Source organism: Fusarium flagelliforme (assembly GCF_020744385.1).
Source record: "Fusarium flagelliforme strain FIESC 12 MPI-CAGE-AA-0113 chromosome Unknown B0J16scaffold_3, whole genome shotgun sequence".
In the NCBI taxonomy this organism is placed as follows: Eukaryota; Fungi; Ascomycota; class Sordariomycetes; order Hypocreales; family Nectriaceae; genus Fusarium; species Fusarium flagelliforme.
This window is the reverse complement of record NW_025763505.1, coordinates 5,219,301-5,232,281: the sequence shown is the minus strand read 5'-3', so window position 1 is coordinate 5,232,281 and position 12,981 is coordinate 5,219,301. Positions and strand designations below refer to the sequence as shown.

At 48.4% G+C, this 12,981-nt stretch overlaps 5 protein-coding genes across 5 annotated transcripts; 4 read left to right on the top strand and 1 right to left on the bottom strand.

Annotated features, from left to right (window-relative positions):
* Positions 1-258: 258 nt before the first annotated feature.
* B0J16DRAFT_383505 (uncharacterized protein) lies at positions 259-587 on the top strand (the record flags this gene model as incomplete). The annotated part of the gene is made up of 2 exons (XM_046131341.1): positions 259-340; positions 394-587. The coding sequence occupies 2 exons, from the start codon at positions 259-261 to the stop codon at positions 585-587; spliced, it is 276 nt and encodes a 91-aa protein (XP_045985551.1).
* Positions 588-1,650: 1,063 nt separating this feature from the next.
* B0J16DRAFT_118256 (uncharacterized protein) lies at positions 1,651-4,729 on the top strand. The gene is made up of 2 exons (XM_046121576.1): positions 1,651-2,951; positions 3,005-4,729. The coding sequence occupies exons 1-2, from the start codon at positions 1,754-1,756 to the stop codon at positions 4,510-4,512; spliced, it is 2,706 nt and encodes a 901-aa protein (XP_045985550.1). The 5' UTR covers positions 1,651-1,753; the 3' UTR covers positions 4,513-4,729.
* Positions 4,730-6,153, top strand: B0J16DRAFT_118257 (uncharacterized protein). The gene is made up of 2 exons (XM_046121577.1): positions 4,730-5,222; positions 5,276-6,153. Exons 1-2 carry the CDS (start codon positions 4,947-4,949, stop codon positions 5,951-5,953), a joined length of 954 nt encoding a protein of 317 aa, XP_045985549.1. The 5' UTR covers positions 4,730-4,946; the 3' UTR covers positions 5,954-6,153.
* Positions 6,154-8,872: 2,719 nt separating this feature from the next.
* B0J16DRAFT_265360 (uncharacterized protein) lies at positions 8,873-10,518 on the top strand (the record flags this gene model as incomplete). Its single annotated transcript, XM_046123392.1, has 2 exons — positions 8,873-9,013; positions 9,061-10,518. 2 exons carry the CDS (start codon positions 8,873-8,875, stop codon positions 10,516-10,518), a joined length of 1,599 nt encoding a protein of 532 aa, XP_045985548.1.
* A 547-nt stretch (positions 10,519-11,065) lies between these two features.
* Positions 11,066-12,711, bottom strand: B0J16DRAFT_339978 (Alpha/Beta hydrolase protein). The gene has a single exon (XM_046127615.1). The coding sequence runs from the start codon at positions 12,321-12,323 to the stop codon at positions 11,430-11,432; it is 894 nt and encodes a 297-aa protein (XP_045985547.1). The 5' UTR covers positions 12,324-12,711; the 3' UTR covers positions 11,066-11,429.
* Between the last annotated feature and the right edge of the window lie 270 nt (positions 12,712-12,981).

Genomic DNA, 12,981 nt, shown 5'->3' with positions numbered 1-12,981 from the left:
AGACGGTCAGCTTAGACCAACCCAACCCAACCCAACCTCTCTTATCATCCATAATCATACAATTCTTGCATCCCATTCTAGCCGAGTCTCGCTGACCCGCTGACACGTCAGTCAGTCCCTCGCTGGCAGTTCGTGCACGTTCACCGCAGTCTGAAGCAAAACTCAAGGCGCATAAAGATCCGGGACACGTTCAAAAACTTAATTTGGATACATAAACAAGCGTTTCCCCAGATTTCAATTCCATCAGCATCAGCAGTCATGGCTTCTCTACCCACACCGCTTACTCTCATACAAGAGATTGAGGATGTCGCCATCACGACAGTCGATAAAAAGCTCAATTGTATGTTGACTCAACCAGCTTATTCTAGAGGCTTTACTGATTAGCGGAAATAGTACCGATATCAAAACCTCTCGGAAAGGACCCCCAGACAAAACTGTCCGGCCGAAGTCGGCGGTCAGGGCGGTCTATCGGTATCTCTACACTATGGTTCCTCTTGGTCAAAATACCCATCATAATCGTTGTTCTTCTCATAACCTGCGCCTGGTTATGTCTTCAGGGCCGCAAGAAGAAGGAGGTTGTGAAATGAAGCCTGCGACAATTCAAGAAAAAACAGCCACGTGTCGAAACCAGAGCGCCGGTTCGCTCGGCTTCAAAGGTGTCAGCTCTGGAGTGTCACCGACATAGCCTCATGATCCTACCTATTTTTGCAAGATGAGGCCCAGACCGGCGATTACAGAGGCACTGCTCGAGTCTCAAAACCATATCATCCTACACACATCGCAATATCTCACCGACACCAAGTCGCTCTCATTCACAGCGACAAGATTACGAAAGAAACGAAGAAAAGATAATGACCACCACACCAACGCAGGTGGGTAAGAGAAGAATTGTCCTCTACATTAGGCTACAGAAATAAAGTGGCCTAATTGCTAGCCTAAGCTTGTATAAGATGACTAAATTATTTCGTCTCTTATGCTTGCAGCGGCCAATTCTTCTGACACCATGACACAACGATACGCTCTCAATCACAAGCCGACCGGTAAAGAGAACAGGATTTGAGGGAAGACCAACACTGCGCCGCTATTCCAGGAAATCCATCTAAAGGAGATTTAAGCGATTTTGCGGTTGAGTATAGGGCATTTTTAGCATCAAGCGGCTCTGCGATGTGCTTCTGTCGCCGCACAGGAGAGGAAAGATCGGCAAGCTGGACTCTTGGCTGACCGGAGGCGCTGGCAGTCGAAGTTGGTGATCGCTTCGGGATGACGATTACCAAAGGGATGATAATGAAACCACGACTGCAATTTGAAAGCGAACTTCTTTGAACATAATTCTTTGGACATATTTCAATTAAAGAATGTATATATTCATCTTCTGGATCATGAAGCCGGCGCTGTTTTCTCCAATGATTGAACCAACCTGGAGGAATCATTCCCCAGGCTGCGCTGTAGCCATAGCGGGATCTCCACTGTTTCCCGTCTCGTCTCTCCAGGCGTCAACTGTCAATCGGTCTTCATCCAATCTGACTTGCTCCTGATCATGATTTCTAAGAGGGGCTTCTTGATTAGTATGCATCATTCAAAGCACATACGCAACTCTTTGCCTAATGGAATACAATGCAACATCGGTCATCGTCCCTAATGAGGGACACTACCCCATCAGGCTAGAATCTGATTGACAAGGGTCCAGCCTAATATCCTATCGCCTGATAAGGCTGAAGGCTGAAGGCTGAACTTGACCCTGACAACGTCCGCCATGTTCAACAGAAAACGTCGCGACCTCACAGACGAGGAGCGCCTCAGCGGCTATGACCTCGATTCTCCCCTCTCCCAGCGCTGGAAGCCCGAATACTCTGTCCCACGTAACTCACTAGAGTCGCGCATCACAGATAAAGAGGTCGGCTCTGGTGAAAGACCGCGCCATGTACCACATCCGCTCTCCTTCGGGAGGAATAGACGTGATATGGACACTTTTGCGGGCGGAATTCGACAGAGTAATGAGGAAAGTGAAGATGAGGAAGAGTTTTCTGATCCGAAGCTTTGGATAGAGACTGTTTCCGAGTTGTATATGAATGAACTCGACAACAGAGCAAGATGGGATCCACGGTGGCTTAACGTTACTCGACGAGAGCGCTTCGAGGGTTTGGAGTCGGTTACCATTTCCATCATCGATTATCTCGCAAACGACGAAGTGGAAAAAAGCAAACTCATCACCACAAAGAGAGACCTAGCAGCAGCCATCAACACCAGACCAGACGGTTCTCAAACACGAGTCATTATGGTCAGCGATCTAAGCCGTTTCGTCATGGGCGCCCTAGGCCAGCTATACTCAGTAGATCCCGAATTCTGGTACGAGCATCTCATCGCCTCAGGCTACTCCGCCAGCGACAGCGGTTTAAAGCTGAAGAACGCAGTATGGATGAACTGGAATGAGAGAGAAACACAGTTTCGACATCGTCCTTTGCCTGGAATTGGTCAAAGGACGGAATGGAACGTTGCAAGGAGGACGGCGAGGAATTGGGCTCATCTTCGCTGGGGAAGGCTTGGTGCGATGCATTATCTCGGTCGACCTGGTTTTCATGAGGATGAGATTGCGGGTCGGATATCTGATGGACGGTGGACTGTTGAGCGCGACGTTGTTCTTGATAAGACGGGGTTACTTTTGACGGACAAGAGGAAGAAGCGCGCCGAACAGAAGATGCAGAAGAAGGAAGATAAAGCAGCGAAGAAAAAGGGTAAGAAGGGGTTTGTTCTACCCGAGATGCCGAAAGTCACAGCCAAGCTCGAGGGGACGGCGGATAGGATCAAGACGTCCAATGTCTATCGTCCTTATAGCACTTTCTTTCCTATACTTCGTCGGAATGCGGAGTACTGGAAGGATAGGGATCTTAGGGTCATGGCACCGGAGGGTATTGGATATTGGTCGAGTGTTGATAAGGAGGGGAGGAAAACGAGTAAGTACATCCTCTGCTCATGGCTCAACACACTCCAAGCTTACACATTCTAGTCATTCTGGTCTTTGACCCACCCCGAACGATGCGCAACGACAAAACAAAAGAGACAACTCCATGTCTAACATTCATGCCTCGAGCAATGGAATTCGAATCATACACAGATGAAGAACTATGGCGAACAGCCGATCCAGGGGAAACATATCTCGACCCGCCTCCACCAGTACTCACGAGAAAGCAACAGAAAGAAGAGGAGAAGAGACAGAGAAGGAACCGACCACGGGGCAATGAAGAAGAGAGATTAAATGCCGCGGGTGTCAGCAAAGAGGATCATAACAGCGACTACATTGATTCCAGTGATTCAGAATATGACGTGGAACATCAAACCAAGCTGAGGAATATATACAAAACTCGCCAATCCTACGTTCGCGATCGGGATTTCGCGCGGAAGTATTCTCTGTCGACTATGGACCTAGTATCCCGATACCTCACCAACATCTCCCCCACAGAACTATGCCAGGAAGGTTCTGCAATTCCGTCGCTCCTCACACGCTTATTCCTCGATGATCTCTGGCAACTCCTCGCCGAACTCCGTCTCATGCAAGACCACATCGATTCCGACCTCGGCGCAGACCTACACATGCACTTGCTCCAAGATGCAGGCACCGTTACACGACAGAACATGGCTTGGATAAGATCTACACTCCAAGAATTAAACGAGTGGACAGACCATGCTAAAAAGTCAAAGATACTCGACTTTTCTGAAGAACTGGTCGAACTTTCCGAAGAGCTTGTTTCTCTAAAGTCAAGATCTGAACAAACACTTAACTTCCTTATTGCTTCGACGGGAATTACTCAGTCGGCTCTTGTTATTGATCAGACTTCTGGTATTAATAAGTTGACGGAACTCGCGTTCTTCTTTGTTCCGCTGAGTTTTATCACGGCTGTTTTCTCGATGCAGGTTGCAGAACTTACCGACGCGCCGCCTAGTATATGGACGTGGGGATTGTCGCTCGCCGCTGTGTTTCTTGTCACGTACATGATACGTATCTTCTTGCGATCGCCTTCAGTTAAAGACTTCACCAAGAACGTCCGTGTAACAATCCTCAACCGTTGGACACCGAAAAGTCGCTCCTCATCTCTCCGTCTTGACTCCATCAGCAACCGCGCCATCTGCAAGTTCATATGCGCCTTCATTGCAGTAATATCCTGCGCCTGCGTGTTCATCACGGTGTGTCTGGTATTTGTTTTCCTTCTCTACTTTGGTCTATGGGCTGGGATAGCAGGTACAGCATTGTACTTTATCATCACCAGGTGGCCAGAGGCCGCGGTCCTCGCTCCATGTTTCGTGGCGATTTGTATCTCAGCGGTGGGATTCGGCGCGGTTTGTTATTGGAACAAGATCATAGGACAGCGCTTAGAAGAGTCGCTCGATGGTGCTGGTGACTGGATTCTGTCCTTGTTTCCGGAGAAATGGGGGACGGACTTGGTCGATGATGAGGATCTGGATCGGGAGGGTGTTAAGACATATGCTCGACAACGGATTTTATTCCCGTCTAACTAGTACTTGGGCAGTTTATTGCGTTGAGAATGACTATAGAGGAGGTAATTAGCTGGCAAGTTGCATATCGTGTGCCTTGAATCTGTAACTTCCCACTCTCCTATTCCGAAATCATAAAAGATGAAATAATTTAGTTACCTTATGCCAGCATTTAGGATATTTTGTTTCAGAAGCCTAAGCCTCAGAGGATATTTCGTCCGGTACCTGTCCCTGAACCTAAAGAGTAAGTTGAAGGAAGTTTTGTCGGAGACGTACCTAGGCAAATTAGGTATTTCGTCTGTTATGTGGCGACTCGAAGTAGGAAGGGATGCAGCTGCGACGCAGTTGCCCGGCAGTGTTTGTTTTATCAGAAACGAGGAAAAGCTTGAGTTTGGCAAGAAGATGCAGACTTCCGTCTGGTCGTGCACTGCAACAAACAGACTTTCATCTGCCGACGGATGGGAGGCCTAGGTTTCCAACAAACAACATCTTCTCCCACATCACATCTTTCGAAAGGCATCTCTTTAACATCCATCACCATGAAAGACTCCGGCGAGCACTCAACGGATGCTTTATGCACCTCTTCGCTCCCCAGCGGTCTCTGCAAAGCTCTCATCGAAGAAAGATATCCCGACGTCACTATCACCTGCGGCAACCGCGATTTCAAGGTCCACCGTCTGGTTGTTTGCACCCAAAGTGCGTGGTTCGATTTGGCCTTCACCACTCCGCCAAAGGTAGGTACCTACGTCAGTGAATCACTGCCATGAATCTATCCTAACTTTAGTAGAAACGCACCATAAAAAATGTGGAGATCAAGAATGTCGAGCCGGACGTGTTTCAACGATTTATCGAATTCCTTTACACAGGGACGTACACTCTCGATGGCGATACGCCTGCCCAGAAAGTTGCGAGTTTGAAGGCCGAAGAGATCGAAGCTAGATTGAAGCACCTCCCGGGATGTGCGCTTCCTGCTGCCGAACCTGAACCCGAACAAATGCAGGTTGATTCGCCGAAGCGCTCTGTTAGAAGATCTACTAGGTTGAACTCGACTACAAGCTCAACAGGCGAGACGCCTGCCCAGCGTCAACAACACGAAAAGCCCCCTCTGCAGGCCATCGAAATGGCCCTGAAGCTCTATCAAGTCGCCGTCACCTACGGCGTACGGGCTCTCCAACTGCTCACACGAGATCGGTTTTACATTGCTGGCAACCGCCGTTGGGTCACTGCATCATGGGCGAGCTACGAGTCAACAAGCGAATTTGAAGAGATCCTACTGGACATTTATGCGATTCAAGACGCGGACCCACTTTGGCAGGCAGTCATTATGATGATAAAGTCTAAAGTCGAAAGAGACGAGATGAAAAAACGGATGAAGCAGATGACTATCGAACACCCAGATCTGGCGAACTGCCTTGTCGAGCATATGCTTGGTACGGCTGACGAGATCACGGTAGCTGGTAACTAGACAGTACAGCAGGCATGCAAAGCAGGGCACGAAGCAGGGCATGAAGCAGGGCGCAGGGCAGGATACCGAGAAGGGCTCAGGGCAGGATTCAAAGCAGGGCTCAGAGCAAATCAACCGGAAGCGCTTAAAGCAGGATATTCGTGGGCGTTTGAGGCGGGATACAAAGAAGAAGAAAGGGCACGGCATGAGCAAAAATGGCAAGAGGGATATCGAGAGGGGTATCACGATGGATCCAATATTCTCAGCGATACTGAAAAGGCTGTGATATCGCAAGTCTTGTTTGAGAGGAACATCGAGGAGGAGTCTGGTTGAAGGGTTATCCTAATGTTTAGGTTACCAGAATAAATTAGGCTATACTTGTCTAACTTGCCATAAGTTGACTAAATTGTTTCGTCTCTTATGCTGTGCTTGTCTAACCTAGCATACCTGCGGACAGCGGGCTCAAGTCCTTCTGTTGCCATAGCGGCTCAGTTTGGCCAGTTCCTCAAAGGTATCTCTGCTCAGCAGCAGCAGTCAATCGACCTCCTCACCGACGTGCAAGACGCCACCGTTCGTGAGGGTGCTGCGACTCGTGAGGCCATCACTGCCTCTGCTCAGGAGGCCAACCCCAACATGAACGTCCTTGGCCAACTTGTGGCTGAGCAGCGTGCTTTCGTCGCCGGCGCCTGCTGGCAACCGTCCAGAGGTGACCAAGTTGTTTCGTTCGGCAGCCAGCCATTACCAGGGGAGCCGTATGCATAGAGCTTGCCGGTATGGTGTAGTCGTCGCATTTGTCTGAGTATGGAAGTGCCCGATGGAGGCTTCGTGGCTATCTGCATGCTTGGGTACAGATGTGTCTGCCTACGAGATGATGTGTATCAACCATGCCGGTACGATGCCGCGGCCAGGAAGCCACGTAATTAATGAGCTTGAGCTTGACCGATCGTTGGAGAAACGAGGGGTCTACAACAGGAGCTGTAGAGCTACCACAAGTTCTGGAACGGACTCTTGCAGGGACCAACATGGATGGAAGCCTTGCAGACGAGCATCTACTGTCATGCCACTGATCCCGAGTCAGTTCGTCGATTTCCTAATTCAGTTCGCGGATATCGGCCCGTGGAATGAGCTGTTGGTGGTCTCTAACCACGACTGAGGAATAAATGTCGACGTTATCTCAGCTGCCTCTTCGACCATTAAGATGTGAGGACTCAATGCTGCGATAGACTAAGCCACGATACTTGGCCAATCCGGTTACAGTACAATCTGATATCTCGGTCTTTCATTTGTGAGAATTTTGGCGTCGTTCGTCCAGCTTGCAATCTTGTTCTCGGTAGTCGTGTTTCGCTGAGCTGTCCTAATCTCGGCCATTACCCAAAAGATATGTTTATACGTCTACCTACTGTACCAGCAATCATGTGGACAGCAGATTTACGTATTTGTATATTTTACGCATACAACAACAAGGATCAAGAATAAGCATTTGTAATTTGAGCCGGGAACCTGGCAACAACCTGACAGTCGAATGCCAAGACGTTGAACAGATGGCAGACACATGGACTGCAGATCAACCGCCCGGCTCTGGTTTGCCCAAGCTCCGAACATCGGCCCCACAATAAGCGGACAAACGGTTAAGCCAAGACAAGAGAGGAAATGTCCGATTCTTGACTGTCACTGTCGTCATTTGTGATCTGCGTGCTGCGCCCTGTAAGTTACAGCCTGTAACTCCATATAGGTGTGGTTTCTGCGTTGCATCAAAGGATGGAAAGTGACATGTTGTACGTAAGCGCTCCATCCTCCTCATTAAGGCAGACTCTAATGCAAGCCCGTTTCATTTCTAGCCAGTCAGCTATTTTGCGTTCTTTTTTTTTTGTTAAACGCTGGCGCTGCATAGAAAACATGGCTTATGGGCTGAGGTTTTTGTATTCAGGGGGATTACGCCTCATGCAGTCAAAATTACAGGTGGTGTTACAACAAGGCTACAGCCGATGGAAGCTAAAAATATGGATGTGTTTGCTAAGCACTAAGGAATAGTGTCAAATAAATTGCCCCTTTGGATGTGTACAGTTATCGATAAACCAAATCTCCTGAATATCGGTCAACTTACGCTCAGACTTGTAACAAGATCCGTGCTTAGAAGGAGCTCGGAATGTTTCATCGTGGGTTCGTCAACCTGCAAACTCAGTGGAGTCTATGGCATGTGCCAACTCTTGGGGCTGCCTGGGCGCTGTAATGTACCCATTTTAGCCATTTTCAAAATGCACATGCAGCCCCCAACAAACTTGGAATTTACAATAAAGTCACTCAAAAGTATAATCATGTCCGCGGCTTGACTTACCCGAGGAACTTCAATGGCTTGTTCCTCCGCCTTAACATGGACATTAGCTCCAGGGCTATCACAGCCCTAGGCGTATGCTCATCCAATTAGAGTCCGATGATCACTCAGGAATTAGCTCCTTGGCCTAAAAGTATGCCGCGCCCATCCCCTGTGGCTTCCAGCTTGGAGGCGCAAGGGTAGATCAACACGCGTTGGCCGTGGAGCTGAGAATATGTACCTCCCCTCCATAATTGGTAGAAGCAATACTTGATAAGATTAGGACCCGTATTCAATCTACGACGGGCAGGGTTTAGAGTGGGAAACTGCCGATGTACCGTCCCATCGACCTCCTGTCTGCCTTGTCAAGTCAAGTCAAACTCATCTTCGTTACAGTCGCTTGACCTTTTCACTCCTTTAGATCGTCACTCTTTCCTTTTCCTTGGCCGTTCCCCAACCCTGTTTTTTAAAGTTATTCTTTACCTATTCCTCTACATAGTGGTTACAACTTGTATATTGCTTCGACGGGCGCCACTTTTCGGTCTCTCCCTTGCACCTACTACACTTCCAATTCTATACCTACAACATTTGTTCTTCTGTTTTGTCTTCCATATACAGCTTCATGACTCATGGCTTCACACATTGCCCTGCCAGGCGCTGCGCGTCCTCGTCAAAGGTACCGTGTGAATAGGTCCAATTGGCGATGGATTAAGAAGGGTTTTACGTTACTGTTTGCGTTTGTCGTTGCTACTTTTTTACTTTACCGCTTAGTATGCACCCTGTCTTAAGCTTAAGTTTTACTGCTGACCGTCGTTAGATCTTTAATGATAGTGTTTGGAGACCTTACGGACCGATATTAGAAGACACGAGAATCACACCTGCGAATATTTCCTCTGGCGATCGAAAGTTTGTTATTGTACTGCCCGTCGACGACTCGAGTTCCGATCTATGCAAAGTCATCAGCAGCGCAGTCGCTTTGGGGTATCCTGCTCCTGTTATCGTCAACTGGAAGAAAGACTTTCATACCGACGCCGACGGCATTGGTCCTTCGCAGTTGGGCAAGATCACTGGAACACTCAACTACCTACAATGGGCTACTGGTGATGAGGTCTCTGAAGACGAAAAGTTGGGGGAGGACGATCTGGTGCTGATGCTCGACGCCCACGATATTTGGCTACAACTACCACCCAGCGTGCTCCTAAACCGATACTACGCCAGCAATGAACGAGCGAACAAGCGCATTGCAGAGGAGTATGGTTTCTTCGACAAGGACCTCATGCAGCAGACCATCATCGCCGCCGCGCAAAAAGGTTGCATCGCCCCACGCGACAAAATCTCGAACCTCTACTGCCACGACATTCCCGACAGCACACTTCCCGAGAATGTGTTTGGCTTCTTGACAGACTTTAGCATTGGACGATACAAATACGTGCGACCCAAATATGTCAACAGCGGAAGTTTCATGGGTCCTGCAGGCGACATGCGACGATACTTCCAACGCGTCAAAGATCGCATGGACCAGGACCTTTTGGAAGTCAGGTCCGCCGAGGATCTTGCTGGTGATCAAGGAATCTTTGCCGAGGTCTTTGGCGAGCAGGAACTTTGGCGCCAACATGTTCACGAAGATGACTTTGCCACCGATAACCCCGGTAAGGAGGCAGCCATGTCTGCTCGACACGAATTCGAGTACCATGTCGGTCTGGACTACGCGCAAGAGCTTTTCTACCCAACTTGCTACTCCGAAACTGGCGGCTACTTTGTTTCTCTCGACGACGCTTCTTCCATCTCCGAACACTCGAGCAAAGCAGGCGTATCGCCCCCACGAATCGGCGGCGTCCCCAACGACATTTCTGCCGCAGAAGCTCCTCTCGCACAATTAGACAACGACGGCACATGGGGCGACGTCTCGCTCTACGTCGACTTCTGGACAACCTCTGTCCCCGTCGCAATCCACCACAACGCCTGGCGCGACGGTCTCAAGAGCCGAAGAACAGAATGGTGGGATAAGACGTGGTACTTTCCCCACCTGCGCAACCTACTGGAGGCGCACATGACAGCAAACAACACGGCGCCGCTAGCGAGCATTGCCGATACTCTGAACGTGTGGTCCTACGGCGCAAAGGACAAGGGAAGCGCTTCGCTCTTGTTTGGCAAGAACAAGGAGTCCAAGGCATGGCAGCTACGGGCTACGGATTGGAATACTGTGTGTCAAGCGAGTAATGGAGACACACATTGGTATGACGAAGTTTTCCGAGATGGAAAGGGTTTACTATAGTGATTGGCTCATTCGGGTAGGAGTTACATTCATAGCGTGCATTCATGACAACTAATCGATTACGACCATTATCTTGGCTTAAATTATACTATCATTCTTGTTTATTTTCCCACTATTATCTTGGCTTGACTTGGCTGTTCTTAGCCATCGCGATTATTTCTGAAGCTCGTGTGATTTCGACGTCTGCCAATTTGTCTTGGCTGACGTCTCGGCCAACCACGACAGGGATTAAAGGTACCTGCATACAACTAACTCGAAGAACGTTAGTGGAAGCTGACGAGTACCGTGCTCGGCGATTGCGCCGCGCGGCGGGCGGGAATCGACGCTATCGATGTTCGGTCGACAATGATGAAGCTTTGACTGTGAAATGGCGTTGAGAAGATATGGTGCGAGGAATGGCAATGAGGACGGATTGGTGCTTAGGTGTAGAATTGTGGTGTTGATCAATTCTTCAGCAGAGCTTAATTACAGTGCAGTGAAGGAAGTGTAGCCACAGAGGAGGGCGGAAATATTTCGGTTAACTTGCCGGCGGCTCGGAAATAAAATGCCACGATTGGTTGGGGTACGGTGAGCTGGTTGCTGCATCACGAGTTGGTAATCTTGATAAGATTACAACACGAGAAGGATCGGATGCTTAGCTTCTTAAGGGTTAGATAGAACTTTGTTTCTTCGGTGGTTTTGAGGTGGTCGGATCACGGGTGATACGATTCAACTTCATCTTGAAGATCTCATATGTGCTGTTTCATGAGCTAACCATCTCACGATACTCTTACGATACACTCAGCAATAGTGTCAATGCTGCTATGGCTTATAGAAAAGATATTCACTGAAATGTTTCAAACTAATTTCAGTAGCTTAGCCTTTGGGTTTCAGAAACTATCACTCCCAGCTCATAGAAATTCATATCACTTTCACTCAGCCTGCCACCTATGAACAGTCAAAACAGCATTTGCAAACTCCCTCGGCGCCTCCGTAGGAAAAGCATGACCAACATCAAAGTCCCTCCTTTCCAACCGTCCCGCGAACTGTCCCCTATGGCTCGCAGTACCACCTCGTTTCAAAGGATCCCTCAACCCATCCAACGCAACAGTCGGCACCACAATCTTTGGTTTCGTAGCAAGGGCATCCTCAAGCTTCTGTAACTCTGGGTCACCTTTTGCATTTCCAAAACAGAATCTGTAGGCGTGTATAACCACGTCTACAAAGTCAGGATTATCAAAAGACTCCGCTGTGCGAGCGTAGAAGTCCTCGCTGAATGAAAAGGTTGGTGACCATTGTTCCCAGAGCATTCGACATAAAGACCGTCTATTCTCAGCTAGACATTTTTCTCCACGGTCTTGTTGGAATAAATGCTGATACCAAAACGAACATTCCAAAGCTGGTTCAGAGGGGATTTGAGAACTTGATACATCCACAATATCATACGAAGCATACGACACAAGACCAGATACACGTTCTGGCCAAAGTGCAGCTGCAACACAACATGAGACACCGCCCCAGTCAAAGCCGCCAAGTGTTGCTTTTTCGATATCCAAGGCATCCATAAGTTCGATTACATCTGAGCCTAGAGCAGCTTGTTGGCCGCTTCGCATGGTTTGTGAAGACAGGAACCGTGTTGGACCGAAGCCGCGGAGGTAAGGAACTATGACTCGGGCATTGTTTGATACGAGTTTGGGGATAACTTGGTCGTAGGCGTGGATGTCATAGGGGAAGCCGTGGTAGAGAAGGACTGGCCAGCCCGTGGGCGAACCATGGTCATAGTAGCCTACTTCTAGGTTGCGTGTCTTGATGGTTTTGAAGGACATGATGGGTATGAGAGTTGAGTAAGATGAGAGGATATGGTGATGGGAAGAGTGAGGATTTTCTAATGAAGTTGCGCCTTGCGGATGACATGGGCGATATCAGCTGACGTCAGATCGCCGTAGAACGTCTCCTTGCCTTTGTCCGTTGTTCTAGACTCATCTGAGAGTTAATTTGAAACCTCAAGTCTTCTATCATATCAAATCAGGTATAGTTGTAAATCTCTGGAATAACTATAGCCCCTGAGATATTCAAAGAGCCTTGAATCAACCAAACTGCTCCATGAATTTATCAACGAGCTCATAGTTTATAACATTCTTCTTTCATTTGCATTTCATACCCTCAGTTTTAAAGGCAGCTTTGTAAATATCGAATGTAATGGTATGAAGCTGTGCGTTGAAAGGCTTATAGGAGTAGTCACGATACAGTGCCTGGGAGTAAAGAATTCATATATGAATGGATGTCACTATCTTGATTCGATATTATCTGGTTTGTCGTCTGTACATGCCTATGGGGTTTGGGCTGAATACCTTCGTCCAATGGCCGCAGCATTCAAGTCTTCCGGTGCTTAAGACCGAATCAGGAGAAAATGGTTGGGAGGGAAAGCTCTCATAGCACATTGGTGAGATATTGCTGAATACAATATATCGCAATCAAGTAGAT

Bases quoted from the DNA above. Each gene is read 5' to 3' on its own strand.
- B0J16DRAFT_118256 (XM_046121576.1), top strand. From the start codon at position 1,754: ATGTTCAACAGAAAACGTCGCGACCTCACAGACGAGGAGCGCCTCAGC. The intron at 2,952-3,004 runs GTAAGTACATCC...TACACATTCTAG, and splicing joins TAAGGAGGGGAGGAAAACGA to TCATTCTGGTCTTTGACCCA.
- B0J16DRAFT_118257 (XM_046121577.1), top strand. From the start codon at position 4,947: ATGGGAGGCCTAGGTTTCCAACAAACAACATCTTCTCCCACATCACAT. The intron at 5,223-5,275 runs GTAGGTACCTAC...TAACTTTAGTAG, and splicing joins CCTTCACCACTCCGCCAAAG to AAACGCACCATAAAAAATGT.
- B0J16DRAFT_339978 (XM_046127615.1), bottom strand. From the start codon at position 12,323: ATGTCCTTCAAAACCATCAAGACACGCAACCTAGAAGTAGGCTACTAT.